This window comes from Brachyhypopomus gauderio, chromosome 12, assembly GCF_052324685.1.
Source record: "Brachyhypopomus gauderio isolate BG-103 chromosome 12, BGAUD_0.2, whole genome shotgun sequence".
Classification (NCBI taxonomy): domain Eukaryota; kingdom Metazoa; phylum Chordata; class Actinopteri; order Gymnotiformes; family Hypopomidae; genus Brachyhypopomus; species Brachyhypopomus gauderio.
In genome coordinates this window covers 19,365,736-19,390,773 of record NC_135222.1, presented here as the reverse complement: position 1 = coordinate 19,390,773, position 25,038 = coordinate 19,365,736, and the positions used below count along the sequence as shown (strand labels likewise).

At 43.4% G+C, this 25,038-nt stretch overlaps 2 protein-coding genes and 1 long non-coding RNA gene across 3 annotated transcripts; 2 read left to right on the top strand and 1 right to left on the bottom strand.

Annotated features, from left to right (window-relative positions):
• Positions 1 to 377: 377 nt before the first annotated feature.
• LOC143528082 (eukaryotic translation initiation factor 4 gamma 1-like) lies at positions 378 to 8,079 on the top strand. The gene is made up of 15 exons (XM_077023591.1): positions 378 to 454; positions 1,607 to 1,780; positions 2,019 to 2,109; positions 2,413 to 2,523; positions 3,076 to 3,178; positions 3,274 to 3,313; positions 3,397 to 3,494; positions 3,589 to 4,179; positions 4,430 to 4,544; positions 4,698 to 4,806; positions 4,989 to 5,266; positions 6,273 to 6,398; positions 6,845 to 7,017; positions 7,852 to 7,942; positions 8,059 to 8,079. The coding sequence occupies exons 8-12, from the start codon at positions 3,685 to 3,687 to the stop codon at positions 6,368 to 6,370; spliced, it is 1,095 nt and encodes a 364-aa protein (XP_076879706.1). The 5' UTR covers positions 378 to 454; positions 1,607 to 1,780; positions 2,019 to 2,109; positions 2,413 to 2,523; positions 3,076 to 3,178; positions 3,274 to 3,313; positions 3,397 to 3,494; positions 3,589 to 3,684; the 3' UTR covers positions 6,371 to 6,398; positions 6,845 to 7,017; positions 7,852 to 7,942; positions 8,059 to 8,079.
• A 672-nt stretch (positions 8,080 to 8,751) lies between these two features.
• On the top strand, positions 8,752 to 15,924 carry LOC143528084 (uncharacterized). The gene is made up of 4 exons (XR_013134354.1): positions 8,752 to 8,986; positions 9,150 to 9,328; positions 15,409 to 15,601; positions 15,738 to 15,924. It is a non-coding gene; the product is annotated as an uncharacterized LOC143528084 (long non-coding RNA).
• Positions 15,925 to 19,431: 3,507 nt separating this feature from the next.
• eif4a3 (eukaryotic translation initiation factor 4A3) lies at positions 19,432 to 23,477 on the bottom strand. Its single transcript, XM_077023590.1, has 12 exons — positions 23,187 to 23,477; positions 22,725 to 22,797; positions 22,506 to 22,572; positions 22,329 to 22,391; positions 22,067 to 22,199; positions 21,897 to 21,977; positions 21,627 to 21,768; positions 21,357 to 21,495; positions 21,018 to 21,133; positions 20,407 to 20,514; positions 19,932 to 20,059; positions 19,432 to 19,791 (listed from the first exon to the last, which is right to left on the bottom strand). The coding sequence occupies exons 1-12, from the start codon at positions 23,338 to 23,340 to the stop codon at positions 19,775 to 19,777; spliced, it is 1,221 nt and encodes a 406-aa protein (XP_076879705.1). The 5' UTR covers positions 23,341 to 23,477; the 3' UTR covers positions 19,432 to 19,774.
• Between the last annotated feature and the right edge of the window lie 1,561 nt (positions 23,478 to 25,038).

Below are 25,038 nucleotides of genomic sequence, written 5' to 3'. Positions count from 1 at the left end.
CGTGTGAGCGTGTGAAGACGGTCAAATGCGTGTGTCTCACGCTCAATGCGTGAGAGTTGGCAACCCTGCGACTCGATATCTTTACTTTGATTCTTAATGCATGAACTTAAAGAAATCAATTTAAAGCTATTGCTGCTGTACATTTGTTCGATATTGCGGATTAGTGCCAAATGTTCATATTCACGTGCAGTCGTTCTTATTTGAGCGTTCACAGTTCATTGCTTTAAGTGCAAAGCTTTTAAATTTAAAACATTTCAATAGTTTTTAAAAAATCATGTATATTTCTATCATCTTTGATCATGCTGCCTCTGTTTTTAGTTAGTTTTTTAAACTTAGAATAACGGTGGTTTGTAAACTCGTTTTTCTATCTTTGAAATAGCATTCAGAAATATTTGATAACTGACGGGGGTAATTGAAGATCTTACAAGGTAGAAGAAACCCTGGACTGTGAACAGTTAAGTATGAAATATATAAGTATATTGATTATGAACCTGAGTAGCCCCCAGTCCAGATGCATGCAGATGTCTGCTTTGTTTGTGCCTGATTGCTAACTGATTAACTGCTGCTTCATGTCCTTCTGTCTCTCCGACCCGCTCCCGCTCTCTCTGGTGTGTTGTCTCTCCTCTCTCTGCTCCCTCTCTGCTGTGTGTGGTGCGCCTGAAGGGTGGATTCAGGTCACTGCAGGTAACTGCCTCTCTCTCCCTCCCTCCAACTCTTCTTATTTCTGCAGTGTCAAACCAGTGTGATGCTCCGTACAGCTGTTCTGCGTCTTCTCTGCATTCCCTGATGCTCTACAGCTCTCTGGCGTAACTGCCACACAGTTGTCGTGTAATCAAGGACTTTTTGTTCTGCAGTTGAAATGGCTAATGATACAGGCCTTAGGTTCTGACAGTATGCCATGATGACGAAACAAAATTGTTTTTGCACAGGAATTGCTGAAATAATGTGTGTTACTTTGGTGCAACGAACCCAGGGTCTTGCTGAAAGTATATTTCTGAGTAGAATTAACATTATTGCACTTGTGTGAATTAAAAGGCTATGTAAGTTTTATACAGTGGAAACCTTATAGCAACCAGATGTCTCAATATTTTAGCGTTCTTGTGTTTTTCATATACTGAGTGTCTCATTTATTGTCAGCCAGGTCAAACCAATTTGTGACCAGAGCTTGAAGGTTAAACCAATTGCTGCTTGTAGTGTGCTGAGGTGCAGATGAGGAGGCAGTGCTGTGCAAAACACCCTTTGTTGGTTTTTGCTCTTTTTTCCCCCTGCTTAATGACAAACTTCAAAGTACATGTAGATTATGATGACAAAACTAATGACATTAGGTGTGGGGCGTGGCTTAAAGTGGAGCTTGTTTCGAGTGTCTAGGAAGAACTGCTGATTTAAATGTGGCAAATTTGTCAGTTGCACTGCATCTCACTGTTGTTGAAACATGACTTCTTCCCACATTGTTGACACATGGCAGAATTGGTTCCTTTGTGGTGGGTGGGGTGGTGGTGGATATGACTATGGCCATGCAAGGAAGGAAGTTTTCCACCTTGGGGCTAAAGTTCGGCCTTGTGCATGTCGCCACATCCTGAAACTCCCTATTCTTTTCCTCCTGCAGCCGTTCTACCCCAACCGGTCCAGTCTGCCCAGCGGTGCCCTGCGGGTGCCATCCAGCAGTATGGCCTACACCATTCAGCCCACTGATGTCTTTCAGAACTCCCAGGTGGTGATGATCCCTCAGCAACACCTGGACGTCTATAACTCTCTGGCCTACTTTCTCCCACCTGGACAGGTAATGCTCCAGTGCCGTTGAGGTTCTGCTTGGGACACAGTGATGGTATCCACGTGAATAAACGCACAACATTGTTTTTGTAGTATGTTTGATGTGTAGGAGGGCCATGAGGTTTTTAGTCTGAAGTTATTGGGAATTTTAATGTGACCTCTGGTGTCTCCGAGCTGAAATGATGGCTTGCTGTTTCTGAAACTGATGACCAACTGTTTGTCCTTTGCTCTGTGTGCGTGTGTTGTAGTACTGCCCTCCATATGTGCCATCAGCCCAGGAGTTTCCTGTGGCCAGCGAACCTTACTACGTCACATATGATGACAGCAGCTCTGCGTACGGTGAGGAGAGGCTCTTTAAACACCACACTCACTCTCCCTGTTTTTTCACCCCAGTGATTGTCCTCCACGTCTGGTTTGTGTCCATTTAATTGTCCCTCTTTTTCTAACTTTTTTTTTAAAAGGACAAATACCTGTCTCCCTCTTTGTCTCTTCTCTCTTTGCTGATTTTGTAACCCCATTGTGCTTTATAACATTAGCTTCGTGCTGGATCTCGTCATTCACCTACTTCTCTCTCTCTCTCTCTCTCTCTCTCTCTCTCTCTCTCCTTCTTTGTCCCCCCCCCCTCACCCGGACTGAATTCAGAGGCCTCACTGGCAGCGAGAGAGAGGCGAGGGGGTGGGGGGAGAGGATCAGGCCGGGAGAACGGCCGTCTCTCTCTGCACGCCACCCCTCTCCCCTCTCAGGGCGACCCCGGTGAGTCTGGTAGGCAGGGCTGCCTGTGTTTGCTGCTTTGTCCTCATGCATCGCAACCTTGGTGCCTTTTGTGAAAAAAAGGAGGGGAAAAAAAATATTCTGGAGCATGCACTTGTCATTTGCTGCCATGGGTCTCAATGGCAGCCTTCTACTAATTCCCAGGTCCATGAGGCAATGCAGTTTTGTCAAATACAGCAATAGAGATGGACTTTAATGCAGAGCAGCATGTTGAGTCTGGTCTGTTCGCTTTGCCGTGGGTTTGTTCTGCTTTAGTTTGACCCAGTCAAGCTCCTAATCGTTTAACTTTGCTGCTTGCATGTGGATGAACCCACGGTGTAGGTGGGAGCGTACCTTTACGTTTGGTGGCAACATTTTGAGATTTAAAGACTTTTGAATAAACCCATACTGCAACTGGGCAACCCTGCATTGTGGACTTAAGTTAAATGTTAAATGGCCAGTGGAAATGAAGGAGAAAAAAAACACTTCCTTTCCCTCTCCACATTGGGGCGGAGCCTAAGATGTTATCTGATTGTGCATTGTCTCCTCCTCCAGGTGTGCTGTATTACCCTACATCTGACATGTGGAGCTCTGCCCAGGAGCAGCAGGCCCCCCCCCTCAGCACGCCCCGCCCCAGCACAAGAGAGAGCGCAAGCTGGTGAGGAGCTGAAAAAGTTGCATGTTTGAGAATGCCTTATATTGGACCAAAATTGTATCAAGCATGATGACAATGTTCCAAAATCCTTCCCTCAGACTGGAGTTGCAGAGGCGGGAGGTCAAGTCCAAACGAATGGTGAGAGCATGCCTCCTACATCTACTGTAGTGATTCGACCAGGTAAATGTTTTGTTTCTTAATTTCATGTGGCTATGCCGTAGAGGGAACTTGCGCCGATGCCACTTCTGCCGAAGCCCCGGGGTCAGCTCCTGTTCCCGAGCCAGAGGTCTTCGTTAATCAGCCCAAAAACGCTAGAGAAGTACCTTCCCTTTGCAATTTTGTTTTTCCCAATTGCCCATACCGACAAGGTGGCTGCCATGTTGAATGCGCTCCTCTCTCTCCTGCTATGGTAGAATAACTGGGTCCCGCGCAGGGGTGACCAGGGCCCCAAAACAACCGACCAGATCCATAAGGATGCTGAGTTGGAGGAGCACAGGGACCAGATCGAGATGCAGCAGCAGCTGCTGTCGAAGGACTCCAGTCAGGGGCGCGACGGCCAAGATGGGTCCCACCTGTCCGGGGGCCGCACCACCCAGCCTCAGGACGAGGGCTCCAACACGGTGCCCATGCTGTCGAAGAAGGACTCCAGTCAGGGGCGCGACGGCCAAGATGGGTCCCACCTGTCCGGGGGCCACACCACCCAGCCTCAGGACGAGGGCTCCAACACGGTGCCCATGCTGTCGAAGAAGGACTCCAGTCAGGGGCGCGACGGCCAAGATGGGTCCCACCTGTCCGGGGGCCGCACCACCCAGCCTCAGGACGAGGGCTCCAACACGGTGCCCATGCTGTCGAAGAAGGACTCCAGTCAGGGGCGCGACGGCCAAGATGGGTCCCACCTGTCCGGGTGCCACACCACCCAGCCTCAGGACGAGGGCTCCAACACGGTGCCCATCACAACCAAGACGCAACCCATCGACACCAGTCGCCGCAGCAAGATCAACAGGGTACGGCGGGCTAGAGAATTTGTCCGTTTCTGCTGACTGTGCTGGATTACAGATCCCCCATCCTAAAAACAAAGACGCCCTTCCCTTGGTGAGGCATCACTGAGTTACTGAGTTGACAGCAGGGTGTTACCATATCACTTTATAGATGTGATTGGTGGATCCCAAAGGACCAACTTGAAATCATAATTTTAAGGCGTATTTTGTTCAAATGTACATTCTCTTTGCATGATTTGCTGCTCTCATTCCACAGCCCTGGGCTATGGGCTACATCAAGCAGCTGCTCGTCACAGTAGGGAAGGGATCACGGGGCAGCTATGGCAAAAGCAGCAGTGGTGGGTCTGGAGCCAAGCCCAGCGGAGAACAGGGTAAGGGTACTACGCTAGCACCTGCTTGGCCTCCCACTGACCTCTAAGATGATTGCAGCATATTGATCATTGCCAAGCATTGCAGTTGTCAACTAGAAGGTCCTGTACTGGGTGATTTGCCTTGGTTCTCATTTGGTGCTCTCTTCTTTCAAGAATCTGGCCGACCCGCCACCAGCACACTCGACCACTTTCCGGCCCTTCAACAGTCAGGACCTTTGTCCACTTCTTCCTCTCTGGACGCTGACCGCAGGGTGTCTCACAGGCAAGTATCAGGAAAACCATTTGTTCTCGTTGTAAACCCTCTTGCAGGAACTTCAACTGGCTTTGCGGTTCACAGATGACCTATTCATTGCAGAGTGTCTGAGCCACCGACCGACACTGAGGCACAGGGAGAGATGTTGGAGGACCAAATGGTGCTCAAGTATTTTATTAATTTTTTTACAGAAGCAGCCCCAGCAAGGAGCGTGCTGACCGCGAACAATCTGAGCGTTTCGATCGGCGAGACAGCCGTGAAGACAGAGAGAAGGTCCTGGACAGGAACCGCTCGGCAGTCACCAAGCGCAACTTCAGCAGAGAGAGTGATGATCCTGCCCGAGGAGGCGAAGGACGCGGTGCTGTGGACAACGTGCGTCGTGTTGCCAGCATGACAGAGGACCGGGGCAGCCGTCACTGGGGCAGCCGAGAGAGGGGCAGCCGTGACCAGGCCATGGGCAAGGAAATGGGTGAGGGGAGGAGACAGGGGATGTGTGGTGGGAGGGGCCATCAGAAGCGATGGGGTGAGAGGAGGAGTTAGGGGATGTGTGGTGGGAGGGGCCATCAGAGGCGATGGGGTGGTGGGTGGAGCTAGGGGATGTGTGGTGGGAGGGGCCATCAGAGGCAATGGGGTGGTGGGTGGAGCTAGGGGATGTGTAGTGGGAGGGGCCATCAAAGGCGATGGGCTGGTGGGAGGAGCCAGGGGATGTGTGGTGAGAGGGGCCATCAGAGGCGATGGGGTGAGAGGAGGAGCTAGGGGATGTGAGGTGGGAGGGGCCATCAGAGGCGATCGGGTGAGAGGAGGAGCTAGGGGATGTGTGGTGGGAGGGGCCATCAGAGGCGATGGGGTGGTGGGAGGAGCTTTCCCCTGTGTGTTTGAAGCACTGATGGTGACAGTTTTGTCTGCATCAGTAGCAATCTTTTACTTTCTATAAATAAAATGTAAAACTGTAAATGTGCCATATTTTGTCAATTGTGATTTTTTTTTTTACACCACAATCGAAATTTGTCCTCCGCTTTTTACCCATCTGTGCAGTTAACACACACACACACACCAGTGATTACTAGGGGGCTGTGGTGCACACGTGCCCAGAGCGGTGGGCAGCCCGGTGCCCAGGGAGCAGTTGGGGTTAGGTGCCTTGCTCAAGGGCACCTCAGGTCTGGGAATCGAATTCACGACCCTCCGGTCACAAGACCATTTCCCTACCACCAGGCCATGACTGCCCCCAAAGTACTTTATTCTTTTACTGACACTTCTGTGAGGTCTGAAACATTCAACCTAAAAATGTATACTAGCACTAATTTGAGTATCGTGCGTTATGATCCAAGACATCAGGCAAGAAAGCACCGATTATGGAACAGTGGAGCAGTATATACAAGGTTGAGGTGAAGGTTGTGCAAACTACTCTCGGGGTCCATGACAGATATCCTGGTCTCAGTTGTTTCCATATGTTAATTTGTTGTTCTGTTCCACAGTGAAGCGTGAGACCGCTCCAATACCACCTCCTGCCCCAGCCAAACCAACTCTGAGTGAAGAGGAGTTAGATAGAAAAGAAGTCCGTAGCCATCATTGAGGAATACCTCCACATCAATGACCTGAAGGTAAATGTCAGCACAGTGTTGTCAGTTTGAACTGATGTGCATGGAGCAGTTTTGTCTCTGGAGTGTTTCAGTAAGTTCTCAATCCTGCAGGATTCCTCTTTCCCATGGGGGCCTCGCAACCTTATTTGTCAGCATAGATGATGTATGGAACAATCTGGTTAAAACTTCAGCAGAAACATTTGAGGAAAAAGTGGGATGAGCTCCAGTGGTGATTTGGCTCTCCAGTTATTCTGTGTAGACGTCCCAACATTCAATCTGAGATTAAAAATATATTGTGAAAGTGTAAATCAGATGCAGAGTTGAGGATTAAACTGAAATTATGTCCCATCGGGCTTATTTTATGCAATTGCATTTGGACAGAATAAATGGTTAGCCGAACTAGTACAACTCTTATGACCACCCCGTGCTGTTCGTGCGTGGCTGACATTTCCTTCCGTGTCCTGCAGGAGGCGGTGCAGTGCGTGCAGGAGCTGAACAGCCAGTCTCTGCTCTTCGTGTTTGTGCGAAACGTGGTGGAGTCCACGCTGGAGCGTAGCACCATCGCCAGGGGGCACATGGACCAGCTGCTGCACAGGCTCGTGAGCAAGAGCATCCTGCCCACGGAGCAATACCACAAAGGGTGAGCGTCTACGCCACACGCTAGGCCACTCCCCCACGAAGGGGAGGGGCTGTCTCCAATTCTGCAGAGCCGCCTGCGTTTATTCTGTTTTGCTTGTTAATTAAGGTTGCATTTGTAATTTAGCTGTAATTAATTAGATGGTTGTGACCAAGATCAAATTGTATTTATATAATGCTTTTTACAACAGTTGTTGTCACAAAGCAGCTTTACAAGTGTCCAAGTACAAGCCCCCAGTGAGCAAGCCAAGGGCGACCGTGGCAACGACCGTGGCAAGGAGAATTTGATGGTGACTAACTTTGTGCTCCACAGGGTTATAATCTCTTCTCCTCTGAGGGCTACATTGCAAAATACCTTATGTTCAAAGACTCGACCAAAAAGCTGGTGCCGCTGTCTGAGACCACTGACTCTTTTTCATATCTCGGAGCAGAGTACATGTCCACAATCAGGTCTCTAAAGAAAGTTGAGGCCTATCATACAAATAAATAAACGACAACTTAGTGTTTTCTATTCTATACCCTCATTTATGATACAGTGAATGGTGGGGTTATAGCTGTTTTGCTTTCTTCTTCAGAGATCAGCACAGACAGTAGTCTGGGTGCCATTAAGTGGTGTACTGTGGGCCATGCCGAAACAGTCAAGTGTGATGCGTGGTCGATCAACACAGTGGATGATCAAGGCAATGCCAAGATCGTGTGCACAAATGCCCAAAATGCTGACGAGTGCTTACGCAAGATCCTGGTACTGTGGGCTCATATGTGTGGGACATGGTTTCCCACCATAAGTTTAACTGAAACAAGCACAGTCATCTCTCCTCTTCACACTTTGTCTTTGCAGCGTAACAAAGTTGATGCAGTAGCTTTTGATGGAGGGCAGGTTTATACCGCTGGCAAGTGTGGTCCAGCCATGGTGGAACAATATGATGAATGTGAGGAATACCAACTTGACTTGCTGTCTATTAAATACTATATTTTTATTTCAGCAAATGAATACAGTGTGTGTAATATAAAGTAGCTAATTAATATTATTTGTATCTTTCAATAGCAAAGTGTGCTTCTGGAGATGGTAGGTGAAGCCTGTTGTAATTTTATGTTTTAAATACTTTGTCATGTGTAAAGTTTGGACCATACCAAACCAATTTATATCCATCGTACTCCCATCAGCCTCAGATGCTTCCACATATTACGCTGTGGCTGTAGTGCGCAAAGACTCTGGTCTGACCTGGGAGACACTGAGAGGCAAAAAATCCTGCCACACTGGCCTGGGCCGCATCGCAGGCTGGAACGTTCCCATGGGTGTCATCCACAAGGAAACCAGAGAATGTGACTTCTGTGAGCATTTCTGTCATCTTCTGGTATTACAGTTGCTTGAACTTTCATTTTAAATCAGCTGCAGTGTTTTATGTTTACCTGCTAGTCAAGACCATGGTTAGCAATGTGTCACTTGAATAGACTTCAATCACATTTTTAGGGCAAAAAAACAGAAAAAAACATTGTTGTAATAAATAACAACTCCTGAACAAAAATGACCTGCCATAATCAAGGTCTACATAAGACACATGCAATGTGTCATACAATGCCCTTTATTTTGTTTTTTTTATATATATTTTTTAATTCTACAGCTAAGTTCTTCAGTTAGAGCTGTGTTCCTGGTGCAGAACCCACATCCAGCCTGTGTGCACTGTGTTCAGGCAGCAGCAAACATGTCGGCGGAGATGTGAACAAATGCAGAGCCAGCTCAGATGAGCTTTACTACGGCTATGCTGGGGCATTCCTATATGGTTTCCATGAAACCAGTAGCACTTTATGTGCCATTATGTGTAGAAACATTCTGGTCAGGTCCAATTATATGTCTTGTGTAGATTGTGAAATGGTATTATTGTACTTGTGACTGTTCTCTCACAGGTGTCTGTCTGAAGGCACTGGTGATGTGGCCTTTGTTAAACATACTACTGTACAGGAAAATACAGATGGTACGTCTGTAACTGTGTTAATAATAATAGTAGATTATAACAATAGGCCTTTGTATTAATTAATTCATTTTAGTTAAGACTCCTTCATATTTGAGCTCTAATGAGTCACAAATTCAATCATCAGTATTTTCAGATTTTTACACACTCTGCACTTCCTTTCTAGGTAAAGGTCCACAGTGGGCTTCATCTCTGAAATCAGCAGATTTTAAACTGATCTGTCCTGGTGGCTCTGCTGATATCTCCAGCTACAGCACCTGTAACCTTGCAGTAGTGCCAGCCCACACCATCGTGACTCGACCAGAGAAGCGCAATGAAGTGGTGTCTGTGCTCAAGGAGCAGCAGGTAAATGCAGAGATTTCTGCAAAGGAGATGGAATTAGTCACCCAATGATAAGATGGTGGTAGTCAACATCACCTTTTCATATCACAATCAGAATCTCTTTATTTCACCAAGTATGTTGCACATACAAGGAATTTGGCTTGGTGAGAGCAACACAAGTATGACATGTAACAATTACACAGACTATTTACAAGTACTTTACTAGGACAATTACACAGACTATTTACAAGTACTTTACTAGGGGAGAAGTAAATAAACAATAAATAGAATAAAACTATAAAGTTAAAAAGGTAATAAGTGATGAAGAGCTGAAGTAGTTAAAAGATCAACAAAACTACAGTACGCATATGAATGATTGTGTGTTTGTGTGTGTGTGTGTGTGTGTGTGTGTGTGTATATATATATATATTAGGGGTGACCTGCAATAGTCGCTGATTCGAATAGTCGACTATACCCCCTAGTCGACTATGAACGTCATAGTCGAATGTACCATTCTAACTGCATGGAGGTGCCCAAGGATGCAGCTAAGCATTAGTTGTTGCATGAAATGTCTTTGTTTTCGTTATATATAACCTTTTGTCAAATAAAATAATCCTAATTTCTGTTAATAAATATTTTAAAATGATGTTTGCGCATTAACAATAGGCATCTTCCTTACTACACATTAATAAATCACACCCTGCTGTTGCACAATCCAAACGAGCGGAGCTGAACACGCTACAGAATACGCGCAGCATCTGCCGAGATTATAATGGCTACTAAAAAACTTAAAGTATTTTGAAAAACAAAGATGAATCAAACAAAGTAAAGTGCAAGTTATGTCATCAACGTCTTTCATTTCGCACGACAACAACCAACATGGCGTACCATTTAAAACACGTAAGGCGAAAAAAAACGTTTGTAGTTTCAGTCATGTCGTCTCGTCGCGGTGCGTCTCGGTAAGTAGGCCTATAAACATTTTTTGTTGTTGTTTGCTTTTAAACCCCGTTACTTGAACCTTTCCTTGTATTTTTTTGCTGTTGTGTGGCAATTGTTTAATATTTTCAGGCAGGCATATTTTATTTAAAATATTTTTGACATTTTGCACAGTGCCTGTCTGACAGTTCGATATGCGCAATGCGCACTAACGGTTAATGTTCTCTAACGTTTCATTAAAAAATAAATAAGTAAATAAATAAAAGCTGAATAAAGCCAACCTACCATGTTTAGCCTATTCATTTATCTGACTGTTTTAGGTTTTTACTTTGAAGAGGTAAAATGTCCTGAATGAGAACAGGATCCCGTTTAAGGTGCTCTAAATAAAAAAATAATAATAAACCCGATTCGACTATTAGTCGACTAAAGGGAAAAGCTGACGAATCAGATTCGACTATGAAAATCCTTAGTTGAATACACCCCTAATATATATATATATATATACACACACACACACACACACACACACACACACACACACACACACACACAGTGGGTTGCAAAAGTATTCATACTCCTTGAACTTTTCCATCATATTTTGTCACATTACAACCACAAACAAATATATTTCACTGGAATTTAATGTGAAAGACCAACACAAAGTGTTATACAATTGTGAAGTGGAAGGAAAATTATACATGAATCAACATTTTTTTTTACAAATAAAAAACTGAAAAGTGCGATGTGCAAAATTATTCAGCCCCCCTGAGTCAATACTTTATGGAGCCACCTTTTGCTGCAATTACAGCTGCAAGTCTTTTAGGGTATGTCTCCACCAGCTTTGCACATCTAGTGACTGAAATCCTTGCCCATTCCTCCTTGCAAAACAGCTCAAGCTCAGTCAGATTGGATGGAGAGCGTTTGTGAACAGCAGTTTTGAGATCTTGCCACAAATTCTCAATTGGGTTTAGGTCTGGACTTTGACTGGGCCATTCTAACACATGAATATTCTTTTTATAAAACCACTCCATTGTAGCTCAGGCTTTATGTTTAGGGTCGTTGTCCTGCTGGAAGGTGAACCTCCGCCCCAGTCTCAAATCTTTTGCTGACTCCAACAGGTTTTCTTCCAAGATTGCCCTGTATTTGGCTCCATCCATCTTCCCATCAACTTTGACCAACTTCCCGGTCCCTGCTGAAGAGAAGCACCCCCAGAGCATGATGCTGCCACCACCATATTTGACAGTGGGGATGGTGTTTTCAGAGTGATGTGCAGTGTTATTTCTCCGCCACACATAGCGTTTTGCATTGTGGCCAAAAAGTTCAATTTTGGTCTCGTCTGACCAAAGCACCTTCTTCCACATGTTTGCTGTGTCCTCAACATGGCTTCTGGCAAACTGCAAACGGGACTTCTTATGGTTTTCTTTTAACAATGGCTTTCTCCTTGCCACTCTTCCATAAAGACCACATTTGTGTAGTGCACGACTAATTGTTGTCCTGTGGACAGTTTCCCTCACCTGAGCTGTGGCTCTCTGCATTTCATCCAGAGTCACCATGGGCCTCTTGGCTGCCTCTCTGATCAGTGATCTCCTTGTTCGGCCTGTAAGTTTAGGTGGACGGCCTTGTCTTGGCAGGTTTACTGTGGTGCCATACTCTTTCCATTTCCGGATGATGGATTGAACAGTGCTCCGTGAGATGTTCAAAGCTTGGGAAATCTTTTTATAACCTAAGCCTGCTTTAAACTTCACCAAAACCATATTCCTAACCTGTCTGGTGTGTTCTTTGGACTTCATGATGCTGTTTGCTCCCCAATATTCTCTTAACCAACATCTGAGGCCGTCACGGAGCAGCTGTATTTGTACTGAGATTAGATTACACTCAGGTGGACCCTTTTGAGTCATTAGCAGTCATCAGGCAACTTCTGAATGCAATTGGTTGCACTCAGGGAAAATGGGGCTGAATACTTTTGCACGTCACACTTATTAGTTTTTTATTTGTAAAAAATTTTTTGATTCATGTATAATTTTCCTTCCACTTCACAATTGTATACCACTTTTGTGTTGGTCTTTCACATTAAATTCCAGTGAAATATATTTATATTTGTGGTTGTAATGTGACAAAATATGGAAAAGTTCAAGGGGTATGAATACTTTTGCAACCCACTGTATATATATATATATATATATATATACACACACAGTCATGCGCAAAAGTTTTGAGAATGACACAAATATTATATTTTCACATGATCTGCTGCCCTCTGGTTTTTATGTGTGTGTTGTCAGATGTTTTTATCACATACAGAAATATAATTGCAATCATATTATGAGTAACAAAAGCGTTTATTGACAGTTAGAATGAGTTAATGCAGCAAGTCAATATTTGCAGTGTTGACCCTTCTTCTTCAGAACCTCTGCAATTCTCCGTGGCACGCTCTCAATCAACTTCTGGACCAAATCCTGACTGATAGCAGTCCATTCTTGCACAATCAATGCTTGCATTTTGTCAGAATGTGTAGGTTTTTGTTTGTCCACCCGTCTCTTGATGATTGACCACAAGTTCTCAATGGGATTAAGATCTGGGGAGTTTCCAGGCCATGGACACAAAATCTCTGTTTTGTTCCCTGAGCCATTTAGTTATCACCTTTGCTTTATGGCAAGGTGCTCCATCATGCTGGAAAAAGCATTGTTGATCACCAAACTGCTCTTGGATGGTTGGGAGAAGTTGCTCTCTGAGGACATTCTGGTACCATTCTTTATTCATGGCTGTGTTTTTAGGCAAGACTGTGAGAGAGCCAATTCCCTTGGCTGAGAAGCAACCCCACACATGAATGGTTTCAGGATGCTTTACAGTTGGCATGAGACAAGACTGGTGGTAGCGCTAACCTCGTCTTCTCCGAACAAGCTGTTTTCCAGATGTCCCAAACAATTGGAAAGGGGATTCATCAGAGAAAATGACTTTACCCCAGTCCTCAGCAGTCCACTCCCTGTACCTTTTGCAGAATATCAGTCTGTCCCTGATGTTTTTTCTGGAGAGAAGTGGCTTCTTTGCCGCCCTCCTTGAGACCAGGCCTTGCTCCAAGAGTGCTTGCTGGTCTTTCTTGAGCGCCCTGGAGCTTTTTTGGCAACAATGGAACCTCTCTCCTTGAAGGTTTTGATGATGCGATAGATTGTTGACTTCCAGTGGGGTCAGCAGGGTCAGCACGGCCGTTGTGAAGATCTCCACATATTCTGATGGATCTTGAATGGTATAATTCTAAGAGCAATGTTGTCTGTGAAGGTCAGCAACTGTTCTCTGTTCCAGCTAACTGATTTTGATGTACAATCGACAACATAAAAAAAAACAGACACCATACGGAGGAGCTTGTCACCATGGCTGCCATCCTCGGCACCATCATATATACCTCGGCACATAGGGGTGCAGGAAAAAATCGATTCGAGCTCGAATCGCGTTTTTAACATTGAACGATTCAGAATCGATTCTCATTTTCAAAAAATCGATTTTTTTTTCCGGGTGTGTGTGTGCCTTCTCAGCCACCGTAGTGCTAGGCAAAACAAGGAAACAGCTTTGACTATGTGCAGGCATGCTAGTAAAGCTACTGCGGGTTGTGTAGTGTACGGTATTTGTTGTTGTGCCGCTAAAGTATGAAGTCCAAACGGCTCCGCGGTCTTTGAAAGCAACCATTTGAAAACACTTTAGATTTTACCGTCAATCCGGCCCCGGTAAGAATGGGCTTGATCGTTTGCACACGCATAAAGACGCTACAGATGATATTCGGGAGTTACAGTGATTATAACTCCTGGTAAAATAAAGTTAAAATAAAAATAGCTTAGTTCATTGAGCACTCTAGTTTTGTTCTAACTAGATATTAAGACATAATACTGCTGTAATACTGCAAAGTCGTGGTCAGAGCTGAACTTCATTATAGCCAGTGTGTATTTTATTTAAAATAATTAACCCCCTTGAGCCAGTGTGTCTTTGGACATAGATAATCCCGTGCCGTTTGCTGTGATGGATAATTAAAGTCTTATTTATGCATAGAAGCGTAAATCGACAATATCATCTGTAGCGTCTTTATGCGAATAAACGAGGCTAGACGGAATTCGCCACAACACCGGCTGAAATCCAAATCTGTCGCACATGAAATGCTACAGGCACCGTTCAGAAACAGTTCAGTAGATATATGCGGCTTTTAGAAAATACGGTATATATATATATATATATATATATATATATATATAGATATATATATAGATATAGATATAGATATAGATATAGATATAGATATAGATAAAAAACAGATAGATAAAAAAAATATATATATATATTATATATATTTTTTTTTTATCTGTGAAGTGGAAGTTCTGGAAGCTAACGTAAGCCTACCCATTTTATTAATGTTACAGCACTTTTATTTTTGGAAGCACTTTCATATACTTTTTATTTTTGTGATTTGTTAAGGAAAAAGGTGTAATTTTATTTCTGGAAGTGGCATGTTCTCAGAAATAGGCAGCTAGCCTAAGCCTAATTCTTGTACGAAGCAATTTGTTGTTTTTACAGAAAGAGCAGTATTTTTGTATAATAAAATGTTTGAGTAGTGGCCAGTTCTGGCAGCTAGCCTAAGCCTACCAATTTTATTTGTTTTACTACAGTTTTATTAGTTTAATGTAGTGTTCTGAGTGTCGGCCTCAAACAGACATGTTGTCTTGGATTTACCTTTGTGTGTTTACATTATTGCAATATGTTGATAAAACCTTTACAATTATAATATCTTTATAAAGGTACTCTGCTTTCATGCCAGCAGACCGGAGTAGCTCATTTTGAATAGAGAATTGTTTTTGAATCGGAAAATAATCGTTTTTGAATCGAATCGTTGGGATCTGAAAGAATCGGGAAAAAATCTAATCGTGACCCCAAGAATCGATTCTGAATCGAATCGTGGGATTCCCAAAGATTCGCAGCCCTATCGGCACATATAACTTCCATATAATATATATCCATATAACTTGATTATTTTGTTGCTTTGTTTGTGTAGTTCACAGTCCCCACAGTATTACCACTTGATTTTTCAGGGGCTCATTAGATTTTAGAAAAACAATACATATCATGACACCTTCATTTTCTGCTCTCTGAAGATGAGTGACTTTGTGCTTTCATTAACTTCATTTCAGGTCAAGTTTGGTGCTACCTTCTCAGAAGCCCCCTTCAAGATGTTCCAGTTAGATTATGGTCCAAACATACTCTTCAAAGATTTCACTAAGGGTCTCCAAGAAGTTTTCTCAACAATGTCCTATTAGGTCTTTTTGGGCTCAACCTACATAGAAACCATGGACTCTCTTCACGTTTGTTCTGCTGATGTCCCAGGTAAAAAAAAAAAAAAAAAAAAAGTACAGTTAAAAAGGCTTACAAATTCACAATATTCACAATTCAATGATGTTTGTAGCATTTATGTTCCTAGTACAAAGGGTCAGTCAGTTTTGTTTGCTTTTGGTTTGCACAGAGTTGGAGATGGATTGTACCTTCAATGAAGGCTGGAATCACCCCTCGCTTGAACTGATTTCTGTTTTTTCTTCTACATATTCCAATTTTATTTTGATGTTATTGACAAAGGAAGCTAGTTGTTTCTTTCTTTTTTGCAAAGTCATCATACTGATGTTTAGATTGTTTAGAAGCTATCTGTGCTTTTATGTCAGAAAAAAATATTAAATAATGGCATTTTTCATTTGTTGAGTGAAATACTATTGAAATTCATAGTTATTACAACTAATAATATTATTTAAATACACATATGAATAAGGGAAAACAAAAGACAGGTGAAACACAAGGCAAGGAATGTGGCACTATGACACAACAAATGTACAAAATGGACCGTACCAAGGTTGCGGGGCAGTACTGTACCTCCCACCAAAGGTGCCCTAATCTCACAGTACGACAGAGCCTGGTGGCTCCGAGATGAGCTCCTACCCTGGGTACGGACAAGTTCGGATGTGCAACAGTGATCTGTGGCACAACTCCAGGATGGAGGCCGAGGGACTGGTGTGGCGACTCTCGGCTGCGGCACGGCCCTACGTACCCTCCTCGTAACCCCAGCCCGAGAACACCGTAAGGAACTTGAGCTCCCTGTCTGAGAACAGCAAACACCTCCCTCCAAAAGGTTCCTGCCTCCTCATGGCTGGGAATGCGTGCGATTCTCTCTCACTGCCCCATGTGCCGGCTTCAGTGCATAAAGAAGGAAACACATTATCATGTATCAATTTCACATATCCAGTGGCCTTGAGGTTTCCATTGATGTAGTATAGCCCCACTATCTTTGTACCCCATATACCACACCATATCATGAATTTTTGTCTTCCAACACTACAGATACTGGAAACCTGTGCTAGCATTTCTTCTGTGCTGTTGCTGTCAATGTATGAAGAGGGTTGCATTGATAGTCCAACACATTAATTACTGTTAATGACAAGCTCTGGCATTGGCAGCCACAGGGCTTGGCCCAATGAAACTCATTATTGGCATTCTAGCTGAGGACTGAGTCTTGTAGGTTTGAGGAACATGGAGTGAAAGCAAAGCTGGAAAAAAGATCCTCTGTTTCCTATTCAGTAGGTGCAGAGAGATGTGTGTTACCATGCTGACATATCAAAGGGCATGTAGATGGCAGTAGTAGCATTATCAACAAAATAGAATATAAATAGTACAAAATATACAAAGTATACAGTGTAAAATATAATGTGCAATTAAACAATTGTTCATTAGTGAGAGTGTGTATTAATGTCTAGTTCAGAGCATGGATGACTCCTCATTCTCTCTGTGTTTGTCCTCAGAGCGCAATAGCGTCTTCCTGACGGCAACAGAGAGAAGAGTCCATTGTTGGGGTGGTGTGGGGTGGGGTGGTGTCACAATCTTCCTGGCCTTGGTCCAGCATCGGTTGGTGTAAATGTTCTGCAGGTCAGGCAGCTCTGCTGGGATGATGCGTTCAGCTGAACGTACCACCCTCTGTAGAGTTCATCTGTCCTGCTGGGTGCTGTTACCAAGCCAGGCTGTGATGTTCCCAGTCAGGATGCTTTCTATGGTCTAGTGTAAAAGTTTTTCAGTACCTTGGAGGGCAGTCTGAAGTCCCTTAAGCGTCTCAGGTGGAAGAGACATCAACGAGCTTTCTTTGCCGTGACGTTGGCATGACAAGTCCTGCGAGATGTGAACTCCAAGGTACTTGAAACTGACCACTCTTTCCACCATGGTCCCATTGATGGCCACAGGATGGCAGTTCCTCGCCTGCTTCTTCCTGTAGTCCACTATCAGCTCCTTTGTTTTGCTGACGTTGAGGAGGAGGTTATTTGCCTGGCACCAGTCCTCCAGGAGTTTAACTTCCTCCAGGTAGGTCGTCTCATCGTCACCGGTGATCAAACCCATCACGACGGTGTCGTCAGCAAATTTGATGATGGTGTTGGAGCTGGTAGTGGCCACACAGTCATGTGTGTACAATGAGTACAGCAGGGGGCTCAGAACACAGCCCTGGGGGGCTCCAGTGTTGAGGGTGAGTGAGGGTGAGACATGTTTTCCCACCCGTACTGTTTGTGGTCTGTCTGTGAGGAAGTTGGAGATCCAGTGGCACAGAGATGGGTGAAGTCCCAGATCCTCCAACTTCACTGTGAGTTTGGAGAGGATAATTGTATTAAATGTTGAGCTGTAGTCAACAAACAGCATTCTAACATAATTCCCCCTTTCAGTGTCCAGGTGTGAGAGTGATGTGTGCAGCAGGTGTGAGATGGCATCCTCTGCAGAGTGGTTATGACGGTATGCAAACTGCAGAGGATCCATGGAGTCTGGCAGTGAAGAGGTGATGAAGTCTCTGATCAGTTTCTCAAAGCCCTTCATCACTACAGGTGTCAGAGCTACAGGGCGATAGTCATTGAGGCAGGTTGGCTGGGGTTTTTTTGGCACGGAGACAATAACGGATGTCTTGAAGGACCCTGCATTAGTTAGATTTTATCTACCGGTAGTCTGTTTAACAGAAAAAGCTGACCTTTGACCTTTAGGGGTCATTTGGTTTGGTTTAGATGCTTGCTCAGACGCTCGTCAATCTACAGGCATGAAAATGGGTCAGGGGTTAAAAAGGTGAGAAGACCGGTGGGGAGGGGGGGGGATTATGACAGGTGATGGCATGGGGATACGGCGATTACTATTACGCAAGTGCGTTAGGAGCGGGTTTGACATGGGGTGGGACGACACATTTGCTATCAAATCAAAGCCCACCCTATCCTCTAAAATATTTATATAAACTGACTCCACTGTAGGTAAGGTAGTTAATCACTGTATGTATAGTGACATAGAACATTTGTGGAATTACGGTAAATTGCAAATAATAAACAAAATACAACATGATACTGTTGTCCACAAACTTTAAATAAATTATGCATGATGTATGGATTATATTCAGATATAACCAAAAAACTTCTCTCTGCCTCAGAGGATGAAAGCGAAAGACCCAGAGAGCACCTGACAAGTTGCTATAACAACAAACACAGCGCGTGAATTACGAACGCTGCCAAACCGCGCTTTTAGAAAAAAAAGTTTTTAAATAGTTTCCGCTTTTTCTGTGGTTTAATTTTTGGGTGGGACAAATCTATCTGTTTCTGATATTGGGTGGCCAACTGTGCCATTGAAATAGCCAATTTCGGAAATGCTGTTTGCCTATTAAGCAAATATGATAATTAATATATATACATAGATGTAAATCTCCCGAACCCCCGCACCACAAAAAAAGTCCTCGGATCTAAACGATTTGCATAGGTCACCCATTTCAACTTAAAACGGCAAATTTCGCCGAAAGGTGACAGATTTTCATGCCTGATCTAACTGAGAACAGTATATCGATGCGTTGTTTCTTGAGTGAGACGGTGACATCAATCACAATCATCCAACTACCCTCCCTTGCAAGACTCTCAAAGAATAAAACATTTAGGCTTTTTTTGTAGCAAGGTGTTGTACAGTGGAGGTTCTAGATCACCTGAACTGGTGGGGGATCTGTTGAAGGAGGGGGGTCAGTAATTGGCACAATTCCCCAACAAGAATAGCGAGAGAGGTATGAATACTTGCTAAATATAGCGACAAAATTGCTTCTTTGCCAATGATGTGTCTGACACCTCTTTTACAGATGTTGGGGGGCAAGGATGTGAAGAATAATAACGATTCAATAATCATGTTAACATATTTTTAATATTTGTTGTAAAAAAAGTATTGGAGTAGTTCAAATCCATTCAAAACAAAAGCAAGTTTAGGTATTCAACAATGTTCCTAAGAGATGGTCATTTTCATCAAGATTCAACAAAAAATTAAACAGGTGAAAGATTCCAACAAACTTTTTATTTACAAAACATCACAGCTGAAAGCTCAGATTAAATGCAAATTATGCACCATAACATACAAGCTATCTCCATCTACATAAAAAGACGAGTAAATAACACCCCCCCCCTCCCCCCCAAAAAACAAAAGGGTTCGGATGAAACGAAAACGCTCCTCATTTTCTCTCCTAGTACCCCGTCAGATTAGGTCAGCCACTGAAAAAGAAAAGGAAAATGTTAAAGGTTTGACAGACATCACAATACAGGTGCCTTTACAATGGAAACACTAATATTTCCTAGCATGCATGGATATAGCAAAGGGCAGACGTTTTGGAGACGTCTTTAGAGTATCGTACCGTTCATGGGCATTTCATCGATCTGTGTAGAGTAGTACTGCTCAATGTCACGAAGGATGCGGATGTCATCATTTTTCACAAAGTTGATGGCCACACCCTTGCGGCCATAACGCCCCGACCGGCCAATTCTGCAGAGAGAGCACAGAGTCGTCGTCACTCACCATCCGTGGTCTGTCACTGTGTAAACTTTAAAGGCAAAACACTAGTCCCGTTTCACAGTGCTTCCAAAACTCATTTATTGGTGTGTTGATGTCGTAAACATCAAGTCTTAAAGTGCATCATTATCTGGGCGTCAAGCAGCAATGTGCTTTGAGCATGTACATAAACGTACCTCATTTTGTTCAGACCATATCAGAAAAATGTAATCAAATCTTTTTGTACTTTTTGAGGTTCTCTCAAACGAGTCTTTATAACTGATTGAACATCACGGTTCTGCCCTTGGAAATGTTGGTTTGGTGCTGATGTGTTCACACACCTGTGGATGTACAGCTCTCTGTTGTTGGGCAGGTCGTAGTTGATGATGAGGGAAACCTGAGGCACATCTAGTCCTCTGGCCCACACATCTGTAGAGATCAGCACTCGGCTACGATGACACAAGCACACATTTATCAAAATGTACATGCATGCAAACATTTGGGTTGATAGAACAACACGTATGAGATGTGAAAAGCCACGTTTTAGAACTATTAAATACAAGGTGTTGCAAAAGGAAACATCTACATGAAATGAATATGGATGTTCCCATATATAATGATATGAAATGTTGCTTGTCTTGAAGACAAAACCGTAGCTGCTTGTGCTATCATTCAGTCAGATATTTGGTAAAAGTTTATCAGGAATGGGAGAAAATGCCATTCTTAACATTCACTTCATCTTATATGGGTGTTTGTTTACTTTTAAGACACCATGTACAAAATATAAAGCTACATAGTGAAATCTATGTAGTTCAAAACCTAAGAAAAATGTAGCCTTTAAAGATAGTCATATCAAAACATTCAACCAAATCTACACAATGTGTAAATGGAGACATCTGACTTTATCCAAATTTTAAGCCCACAGGACAATAGAAGCTCAACTCTGTGTTACCTGGCACCAGATCGGAACTCTTTCATAATGGATTCCCTCTCTTTCTGGGGCATGTCTCCGTGCATAGAGGACACCGTGAAGTTTGCCTCTCTCATCTTTTCAGTCAGCCAGTCCACCTCAAAAAATTAAAACAGTTAATTGTTAAATTTTTTTTTTAGTAAATCAGGGGTAACCAAAGAGAGGTAGAACATTCGAGTCTTGTACTGACTCCAGGCACAGAACAGAAATGGTGGAGTTTAAAGCAGATCAATCTCTGCCCCACACCCAATCACCCTTTCCCATTTGTTTGGCTTGTACAGAGTCCCTTAGTGTTCGAGTGGGAGAGCGTGTGATACTTACCTTCCGTTTGGTGTTGCAAAAGATGACCGCTTGCGTGATGGTAAGAGTATCATACAGGTCACACAGTGTGTCAAACTTCCACTCTTCCCTCTCCACAGCTACAAAGAACTGCTTAATACCCTCCAGCGTCAACTCATCACTGCAAACAGTGCAGAGAATTTAACATTAATGCTCATCGAGCTGAATTTAAATTTAAAAATGTGACACACATACACAAACCTATTAGTGCTCTTGAATTAGGTACAGCGCAAGCAGACATTTTATTCTTACCGCTTGACCAGAATGCGGATGGGGTCTGTCATGAACTTGTTTGTCATTTCCAGGATCTCGTGTGGCAGGGTAGCACTGATCAGACACACCTGAGTGGCAGGAGGCAGGTACCGGTACACATCATAGATCTGCTCTTTAAAACCTAAACAGAGAGGGAATAGACAAATGCAAATCAGCACCCAGAGTTCGTTTCATTCAATAAGACTCTCCAGTCATGAGCCCAACAGCCCATCTTTTCTTTTTTTTTTTTTTTAAAGCTAGAGTCCATACCTTTGTTGAGCATTTCATCAGCTTCATCGAGAACCAGCATTTTAATAGCACGGGTCCTCAGACTTCTCCTGCGGATCATATCTAAGAGAGGAAGGGTAATGAAGTTCATACTCATCACCTTAGTGGTGACATGAAGCACATCCAAATTAAGATCCCAAAAACGAACTCACCAAACACTCTGCCAGGTGTTCCCGCTACAACGTGCTGCCCGTAGTCCAGCTTCCGGATGTCTTCACCCACATTTGTACCACCAATACAGGCATGGCACTGGACATTCATGTAGTCGCCCAGAGCGAGAAGAACCTATAATGCAGATCAGTACAAGAGACACTACAATGAGACACTTGTGCAAGTCGTTTGGTGGAAGGTGGGTTGACTGACATCAATAAATACACCCAATGTATTTAAAACAAATGTACTTTAAATATTAACCTTTTGAATCTGTCCAGCCAATTCTCTAGTTGGAGCCAAAATTAGTGCCTGTGTCTCACGAACCTATTGGGGCACGGATAAGAGGATGAAGTGAACAAATGAAAAGCATTGAAGAGCCACTTGTTTACAGTACATTTACATTAAAAGTTAGCAACTCAGAAAAAAACCTTTCAATACCTGAATGTCCAGACACTGCAGCACCGACACGCAAAACGTCGCCGTTTTACCAGTACCGGACTGCGACCTGGAGAGTGGAACGGGTAGATATTTCAGCTTAAACAGGGAAGCCACTCTCGGCGGTAATATGAACACGTATCGCAGCGTTTTGAAAATAAGATCACTTATAAGAAAGACATGGCAGAAAGACAAAAGGTCAAAAGTAGCTGAGAAACTTACTGAGCAATTACATCTCTCCCCTTTATTATTTGTTTGATGGCTCTTTGTTGGATCGCTGATGGCTTCTCGAAACCTAAACGAAGAGCAGATGATATTACTCAAATTATCAGAGCACAGATGAAGCCCCAAGTATGCGATCCTAATGGCACATCCAGTAAAACCTCAACTATAAGGACACATGGCAGAGGTGATGGCGACGACCACAAACACGACAACTATCTCATAACTGTGGCTGCGCAGTTACATTAGCTAGCTAGGTGTGTGCTAACTAGCTAAGCTAGCACGTTAGCATACAACATAAACGTTTTAGGCCGCAGAGATACTTCCTTGGTGCAATTTAATAGCATAACCAGTTCTATTACTACTATGTTTTTATTATTAATGTATTTTGGTAGTAGTTAATTTGATTTAATCGTCTTTCTGGACCGACGGGCCTGGACCGCAGAACTGGGCGGACTGTACCGTACGCGTAGATCCCGCGGAGCAGGTCCTCCCGCAGGCCCATCGTATCGAAGGTCGGCGTAACATCCACCTCCTCGCTAGTCTCGAACTCGATTTTGGTCATGTCCTCCTCCTTCAGGAGTCGCTTTCTCGTGGTTACGGGAGCCGCGGTCATGGCTGTCGAGGATTAACCGAACCGTGTAGAGGTTTAAAGACAGAAACGTCGTCCGTTCTCGACACCGAGCCGCCTGTGAGGGGAAAATGAGCGCCGCGTGTCGCCGAGGTGACGCACAAAGCGCGCGACGGCGTCGAGTGTGACGTGTTTGGCGGCAGCTGCTGTGCACAAACACACGGTCCTGTTTACAATATACAAGCATACTGGTGGTAATACAAAGATAATTAGGTTTTTTAAAATACTTGTCAGACAATATACATACTATATATACATACTATTGACCTGTATATTTGTATACACATACAAAAGAGAAACACAAAACTTTTAACATACCTTAAACATCTTGTAATGTTAACAATAATAAAAAATACATCATCCGAAAATAACTCCACGGTGAGTGAAAATTTACGTATTGTGAAGTTAGTAACACATTTTCTGTTGGTTTTATTATTCAAACGTCTGTGCGTTAGGCTATGTTATGTATTTATGTAACTGAGACCCCTTTACTTTGACCTGACAAAATGACACAACAGTAATCAAGTTAAAATATTGTTTCTTTTAAGCCGCAATATACATAATTATTATGTCTATGGCCATCTACAGCTATTAGAATGACGGTTTGCAGTCACGATTTATAGATGATGACGGCGTCATCACTGTCTTTTATTTTCCGCCAATTGAAGATTGAACAGCAGCTCTGATTTAGTTTAAAGTTAGTTGACTTATGAGATTTAAGCCCCGGGGGATTGCCAAAAACCCCTCCAAAACTGGGCAAGAAAACCTCAGAGGTGACTATGGTTCTGGACGTTTGGATCAGACCTAAGACCCGGGTATTTAAAATGTTTGGTTCGGCCCATGGTTCTGGGAGGTATTTTACTGGCTAGATGCAATAAGCTGGCTTGCATCCTCCCCGCTGTGGACGGTCGCGCAGCACTAAAGCCAACCCACATGTCTGGGTTTGTCTAAGGACAGTGTGGGAGTTGGCAGGTTTTAGTCTTACAAACCAAATACAATGAGTACACAAACCTATTAAGATGGATGGAAACATCAGTTTTTGCGCGATCAGCAAAAAACGATTGTGTTGTGTCACAGAAAAATGGCTAAATAGGAATATTTGGTTTCCTTTTACACATCACATGCTTTTTAGATTATACCATTTTTATGTTTGCATGTATAAAATACACAAAAGCCCCAAATCCTGTGGTGGCTGGTGTAGCTACCAGTGCAAATGGTATGCTCCCTTTAAGAAAACATTATTCCACATTAATTTTGGCCATTATGTAAAAGTCTGTCCATACTTGTGCATGGTATTATAATTTTTATATTAAAATTTAGTATGTGCCATTAGTTGGTTTTAATGTGTTACATGTCATACATCTGTATACTCACCAAGACAAATTCCCTCTGTGTGCATACACACACAGTGCTTGGCAGAATAAAGTGAAAATTGGCCATTGTTAATTGATTTTTTGGATGTTTTTTTGCAACACAAATTGAGTTATAGCATTCTGTACGTTTTAGACTGTGCCATCTTGAAACTGTTACTTCTAATTGAACAGGTGTTCAAACAAAAAGGCTTTAAAGTGGGCAAGAAAGCCTGTTGGTTTTCACGTCAGCAACGATGTCAAAACTACCCAGCCACTTTCTTGTAGGTATGGACCATCACACACAAACTGTACAAAACAACCCGTTGTGTCC

Excerpts from the sequence above, each read along its gene's own strand:
- LOC143528082 (XM_077023591.1), top strand. The coding sequence starts at position 3,685 with ATGCAGCAGCAGCTGCTGTCGAAGGACTCCAGTCAGGGGCGCGACGGC. Across the intron at positions 4,545-4,697 it reads CAAGCCCAGCGGAGAACAGG|AATCTGGCCGACCCGCCACC; the intron begins GTAAGGGTACTA and ends TCTTCTTTCAAG. Across the intron at positions 4,807-4,988 it reads GACCGCAGGGTGTCTCACAG|AAGCAGCCCCAGCAAGGAGC; the intron begins GCAAGTATCAGG and ends ATTTTTTTACAG.
- eif4a3 (XM_077023590.1), bottom strand. The coding sequence starts at position 23,340 with ATGACCGCGGCTCCCGTAACCACGAGAAAGCGACTCCTGAAGGAGGAG. Across the intron at positions 22,200-22,328 it reads TGGCTGGACAGATTCAAAAG|GTTCTTCTCGCTCTGGGCGA; the intron begins GTTAATATTTAA and ends TCTGCATTATAG. Across the intron at positions 21,978-22,066 it reads AACACCTGGCAGAGTGTTTG|ATATGATCCGCAGGAGAAGT; the intron begins GTGAGTTCGTTT and ends TTCCTCTCTTAG.